Raw genomic sequence first — 6,913 nt, forward strand, 5'->3', positions numbered from 1 at the left:
ATCAGTGCGACCATCAACAAAACAGCAGCAACTTTCAGCTGTGAAGCTCCTTTCTCTGTTTGATGTTTGCTGAAATGTTAGAGTTAAAATCATGACTATGACCCAAAGTATGACCTTTTTAAAAAGGGAAAACCCAACTCTGCTTTACCACTAAATCCTGTAGCAAAGTCTAAGTACATTGATGTAGATGACGAAATTGAAAAGACAATAATTTCATAGGGTGCGTTCACACTGCAGCCTGAAGTGACCCAATTCTGATTTTTTGGCAATTCCGATTTTTTTCCCAGGCCGTTCACACTGCCAGTAAATGCAACCTGTATGCATTCTGCAGTGTGAATGGGCAAACGACCTGAAAGTGTCCCGCATGCGCAGTAGAGGGCGCAATAGCGTCAGCGTTCTCAGTCTTCAGCCAACACAAAAGAAGAAGTGCTCAGTGTTTGCGGAAGTAAACATGGAGGCTAACGGTGGAGCTTAGCTTACATATTTGAAGTTGTTGTCCGGCCGGAGCAGCATATTAACAACTTAATCCTCATATAGTCCGTCATGGTTGTTGTTTTTCTTCCCGCTTGCGCTTATCAGGATGCAGAATAGTGAGATTTGTTGAGAATCAGTGACGATCAGTTCAGATGAATGTGACCTGGACGTTAGGCCGCATTTGAATCGGATACGTATCGGATATGGGTCACATTCGAAAAAGAATCCAACCTGTGCTGTTCACACTGCCATGAAAAGATCGGATACAGGTCGCATTACGTAAAAGAAAATCGGAATTAGGTCACTTTAGCCTGCAGTGTGAACGCACCCTTAGAGGTCACAGAAAGATATGCTTCTTTCTGTGACCTCTATGAAATTATTGTCTTTTCAATGTGCAAGATCAAATCTTTTTGCAAGATTTGATCTTGCAAAAAAATCTAATCCCTTGATCTTTTTGCTTTTTTTTAATGGTTGGTTTTTAGTTTCTTCTCTAATTTAAAGCGTAGTTTTTAGCTCAGTTTGCTCCTGACACGTAAACATCCCATTAAAAAAGAGATTTTATTTGCCTCATATGAGTTAAACAACCTTTGTTTGCATCTAAAATGTAGATCCTACTGTAGGAGAATTGTTTATTCATTTAGCATTAAGCAATGCAGAATGAATTGCACTACAGCACCGTTCATATCACCTTAAGCTCAATGGTCTGCAGCATGTGCCACACTCTGCATTTCCATACAGCCTCAAAATTTGACTAACATATTCAGACGGAGCTGCGTGTTAGAACTAAACTGTCTGCCACAGTCACCACTGACTCGTTGCTGACTCGTTATCTGGCCACACAGTTTAGTGAGTGTCACTGTGGCAACAAGCTGCTGTTTTGTTCTGTTTTTCTACTAAAGTCAACTTTCAATGCTATTGTGGAAACAGCAAGACACATTTCTAGTTTGTCATCCATCATATTGCCGAGTAAGTTTATGCTTTTTAGTTGTCCTTACTGTCAGCAAACAGTAAATAATTCAGGTATTAGGTCTGCAGCACAGCAAGTAAAGACACCTGTTTGTTTTGTCAGGTTAACCTGATACAACGGACAACCATAAAATCATGGATAAATCAACAAATCAAATGATTTATTATGAATGATAAAGCTGTTCCCGTAAAGTGTTGGAAGAAAGTGGAGCAGTCAGGTGTGTTGGTCACATCACCCGTAAAATTGGGTGGACCTACTTAAAGCTTAAGTGGCTTAAGTGCTTGGTGAAAGGATTCACACCCACCAAACGTTTTGCAGAATTTGTCACACAGCAAACTCAGACATTGCTGTCATTTACTTGGACTTTGTGCAATAGGCCAGCAGAAAGTGGTTCATAATTGTGAAGTGGAAGGGAAATTGATAGTTTTCTAATTGATGTAAAAAATAAAACTGGAAACATGTCCTGTTCACTTTGCTTTGATACTCCTAAATCAAACCCAGTGCAGAAATCTACAACACAGGTGTAAAACTCTGTTTACAAGACAGCTATCAGCTTTGCACTACACAAATCTGACATTTCTAAGCGAAAGGGAAGAGAAAAGTTTATTTAAAAAGAAGGTTTGGTATGAAGTTTGCCATAACGTATGAAGAAAACATGGAAGAACACGTGCTTGTCAGATGTGAACAAATCAAAGCTTTTGATTTGAACGTGGCACGTGTCAAAAAACTAACAGCGCCAATCACTCTGAACGCAGCGTCCACATCACAAAACATGGCAGGGTTGCACTGAAGGGATTTCTTTCTTTTGCAGAGACGAGCAAGCAGGTCAGAGGAGATGAGAAGGCGGGTACAGTTAGATACAACACAGGCTCATCCAGGGAGATGACAAGAGGTTTGAGGGTTATGAATCCTGTACAGGGCAATGTACAGTTTAGAGCTAAATGCCTAATTTATTTGGTGTAAATGCAAACATTATCATCACAGGAGTTTAGCTTTAAAACCCAAATACAAAAGCCGCTGCTCTCTAAAGCACTGCAAGTCATTTTTTAAAATCAGCGACCTCTGTCTTAAAAAGTTACTTCCAACACATTCCAGAAACAAACCTTTGTCCCAAACTATCAGCGGGTCTTTAGGTGGACTAGATAAAGCAAGTTAACAAAGATCAATGAGACTTTGCTGACTGTACAGGAGAAAAATAATGTCTGTTCTCCTCATGACTCCGGGATGACCCCAGTTTGCCTGCATCACCCCCCCACCCCCCGCCTGACGCCAGATGTTTCTCCGCAACAGAAACTGGCCAGAGCCCAACATGGAGATAAAGATACCTCTCTCTCTCTCTCTCTCTCTCTCTCTCTCTCTCTCGTCCTCTATATCTTTCTTTCTCACACACGCACAAACACAAACAGAACTGCAGAGGCTCACAACTCAAGCCAAAACCATTGAAAATGGACGGTGAATGTATGAAAATGTGCACATAGGACGTACTGGGCTGAGAGGGGGATGTTGTGTATCATACAGTGAACAATGAGGAGCTGAAGAGCTGCCCTGACTGAAAGCACAAAAAAAAAAAAAAAAACAATGTAGGCCGGTGGTTCAAGGCTGGAAAAACTTAATTCAGGCCACAATCAATCAAAAGCTCATTAACTGCCTGCTCCTTTGATCAGACACACTGTGGTCGGACTAAGATAAAACAAGCATCTAATCAAACTTCAGTGGTTCGTAACGCTGTGCTCCACGCCCGTTCACATGTCTTTCGTCTCTGGGTGACAGAAACTTTACAGTATATTGCTGGCATGTTTGTATCGCTTTCAAAAATCATAGACGCACACAAGAGATTCATCAAAATTTTATGTCTTGCAGTGAGACTCGATGTTTAACTTTCGACTTCCTGAGCTGTCTCTGGAGTTCATCATCATCATCATCATGGCTTCCTAAGAGCCAAAGAGACATTTCGCATTCTGCTTAGTGTTAATGTTGACTAACGGCGGGCCACTAAGACAGTAAATCTACACCTCCTCTATTTGCACAGAGATGTCAAATGGCTGGCATGATCAAGTCGAAGCCTGCAGGTATTTGGGAACGCCTCATACATGCATAGCGACAGCAGCACATGCAGAAGTCCTAGCTGAGATCCAAACCGGCAGAACCCTCTCACACATTCCACAACGGTTTCCTCACAGGAGTGGAAAGAAACCAAACCCTGGCCTTTAAAAGAAAACAAATGGTGGTTCTGCCAAGCCCAGGGATAAAGTAGTGAGGAAACCTCCCTCCTCCCCTCCCTTCCCACCTCTCTGCTCCAGTCCGGTCCCGCCTCCAGCCTGCACTATATCTACAGCCTTCCTCCTGCTATCAGACTCCACAGAGCCGCTCAGTCCACAGCTGCCTAACAGTCCTCTCTCCTCGCGTCGTCTCCTGACCAGCAGATACCCAGCCATCATGTATTACCAGCAGAGCTTCAGTGGCCCCTCGGTCGTCACCAAACAGACCCGCAGCTACACATCCAGTGTTGCCCCCCAGAAGGCCCACAGCGTGTCCGGCCTCAGCTTCAGGAGTGGCCCCCGCATCTCCTCCTCCAGCGCCCGGTTCGTCTCCTCTGGGTTCGGGAGCAAGGGAGGGGGCTTCGACCTGTGCAATGCCATGGACCAGAGCACCATCCACCTGAACGAGAAGGCCACCATGCAGAACCTGAACGACCGTCTGGCCAACTACCTGGAGAAGGTGCGCTCCCTGGAGGAGGCCAACGCCAAGCTGGAGAAGCAGATCAGAGAGTACTACGAGAAGAAGGGCCCAGCAGCAGAGAGGGACTACAGCAACTACTGGGCCATCATCAACGATCTGAAAGACAAGGTATGGAGTGTTGCGGCCTTTGCAAGTCAAATATTTGCATGGTTGTTAATGATTATGAGGTGGAGCTTTGAAAGGATGCAGGACCTGATGTCCTGCAGAGGTATTAGGAGCCTTAAAGACATGTAATACATTTTCTGGGTCTTCAAAGGTTCATGCAGTACATAAGAAGTCAGGGTTGATGAAATATCTGTTTAACTCTGCAGTTCCACCTGTAGATCAAAGTCAAAACCAATCTAAGGCATGTGACTTTTAATGAGCAGCTCAAAGAATCCTAAGCCTTCATCTGCTGCTTTCTCTCCAGATCAACGCTGCCACCATCAACAATGCCAACATCCTGCTTCAGATTGATAACTCCAAACTGGCAGCAGATGACTTCAAAACCAAGTAAGACAAAGCTTTCAAATGAGATCCAACAAGCACTCTTTACTGGTACCAACTGCTCCATGTTGATGATCTGGATTTCTACGACCTGATTAGATTCGAACACGAGTTGATGATGCGCCAGTCCGTCGAGGCTGACATCGCCAACCTCCGCCGCCTGCTGGACCAGACCACCCTGACCAAGGCCGACCTGGAGATGCAGATCGAAGGCCTGCAGGACGAGCTCGCCTACCTGAAGAAGAACCACGCAGAGGTGGCTAACACCGAACATCTCTTCCGCAGCCCCACGCGGGGAAGCAGAACAGATCTAATCCGTGCTGTCCCCAACTCTTTCAGGAACTCGCAGCAATGCGCTCTCAGCTCACCGGCACAGTCAACGTAGAGGTGGACGCCGCACCTCAGCAAGACCTGAACAAAGTCATGGAGGAGATCCGCGCCCAGTATGAAGCCATCACAGATAAACACCGTCGGGAACAGGAGGCCTGGTTTAATGAGAAGGTGAGGAGAAGTTCCCACAAACAAGCGAGTTAACGTAAATGTTCGGAGGCTCGTTCCCTCTGCAATCATAGAGACTTAAGAATGTGTGTGTTCTTTTTTATTCAGTCGGCAGCCCTGAACAAGGAGGTGGCCATAAGCACAGAAACGATCCAGACGTCCAAGACAGAGATCAGTGACCTGCGGCGCACACTCCAGGGTCTGGAGATTGAACTACAGTCCCAACTCAGCATGGTGAGCAAAGAAACATCCCCCAAAGCTCCCAAACCACTGCCTTATCTAAGCAAAAATTTCCCAGATCCAAGCCTGGTCAGGGCAAAATGAGGGAAGAGAAGGGAAGGGAGGATATGCTAGAGCAGAGGCTTTCCTGGAGGAATGAAGCTAGCAGTGGGGAAGGGAGGAGTTCCTGCACATGAAGACATTTCACAGACATCTGTTCAAATTTTGAAAGTCGTTAAAGAAAAAACAAGAAAGCCGAAGAAATGCTGAAAAAATGTGTAATCCTGTGGGTTATCTGTGCCCAGATGGTGTTAGTCACTCGCCACTCCCTGAAACAAACCTCCCTGCTGCAAACACATAAATACATGCAGGATCCCATTTAAACCCAGCTGCTCTTTATCCTCTCATAAAGTCAGAGGAGCTGCAAAGCAAACAGCCGTGCTTTTGTGCAGGAACCTGCTGCATCCAGGGTGTGGCTGCAGCAGAAGATAACTCCAAACAGCCAGAATCCCCAATGAAAAGACTTTAATACCCCAAGGCTTCATTGCAAGAAGAAACAATAACGAATACCTTTTCTTCTCTTATCTTCTCTTCTCTTTTCTTTTCTTCCGTCCTGCGACAGAAAGGGGCTCTGGAAAACACGGTAGCAGAAACAGAGGCCCGCTACAGCTCCATGCTCTGCGGCTTCCAGAACACCATCAACATGCTGGAGGCAGAGCTCTCCAACGTGCGCGCTAGCATCGAACAGCAGGGCCAGGAATACAAGATGCTGCTGGACATCAAGAGCAGGCTGGAGCAGGAGATCGCCACCTACAGGAGGCTGCTGGATTCAGAGGAGTCCAAGTAAACCAAGGTGCATTGACTTTTTTTCTCTGTCATTTTACAACACATGTGTAATGTGTAAACATGTGTAAACACATGTGTAAACGTGTAATGTGTCCTCATCTGATGTTTTCTTAAAATTCTCTCTCTTCTTGTCATCATTTCAGACCAATTGGCCTTGATGAAAGCCTTGACCAAATTCAGTAATAACTTTTCTCTCTCTTTGTCGCAGGAGGCTCAGTGTCCACAACTACCACTGTGCGTAGATGGCCCGACTGGCAGGACAAGCTATTCTCAGACTCACACACACACACACTATCTGTTTAGTAAAAGCTGTTACAATGAGATGAAGAAACTGTACAAAAGATTCCCGAAAAGAAAACCTTGGTGAAGAAGAAGACTCCATGTACAGTGCTGTGTGTGTATATGTGTGTGTTCATGTAATTCTTATTCGCCAAATAAAATCTGCTGGTTGAGATAAGAGTTGGTCTATTTTCTCTGACTTTGCTTCGACGTTGTTTTTCCATGACATAGTTTTGTGTTTGTGCAGTCTCCATGGCAGCAGCTGCACTTTTTGGGAGGTGGGATGTGGAGTTTTTTCTCTTTTTTTTTTTGAGGAAATCTGCCTTACGTAATCAGGCTGCTGTCAGGAAAAGGGTGAACAATAGTCAAGAGTTGGAGTCTGGAAAGTATTAGGATCTGGAGGAA

At 45.1% G+C, this 6,913-nt stretch overlaps 1 protein-coding gene across 1 annotated transcript; it reads left to right on the forward strand.

The window, feature by feature from the left end:
* The first annotated feature begins 3,782 nt into the window (after positions 1–3,782).
* LOC103131342 (keratin, type I cytoskeletal 13-like) lies at positions 3,783–6,688 on the forward strand. Its single transcript, XM_007542963.2, has 7 exons — positions 3,783–4,288; positions 4,590–4,672; positions 4,766–4,922; positions 5,006–5,167; positions 5,273–5,398; positions 6,006–6,236; positions 6,438–6,688. The coding sequence occupies exons 1-6, from the start codon at positions 3,878–3,880 to the stop codon at positions 6,228–6,230; spliced, it is 1,164 nt and encodes a 387-aa protein (XP_007543025.1). The 5' UTR covers positions 3,783–3,877; the 3' UTR covers positions 6,231–6,236; positions 6,438–6,688.
* The last annotated feature ends 225 nt before the right edge of the window (positions 6,689–6,913 follow it).

This window comes from Poecilia formosa, unplaced genomic scaffold, assembly GCF_000485575.1.
Source record: "Poecilia formosa unplaced genomic scaffold, Poecilia_formosa-5.1.2 Scaffold11, whole genome shotgun sequence".
In the NCBI taxonomy this organism is placed as follows: domain Eukaryota; kingdom Metazoa; phylum Chordata; class Actinopteri; order Cyprinodontiformes; family Poeciliidae; genus Poecilia; species Poecilia formosa.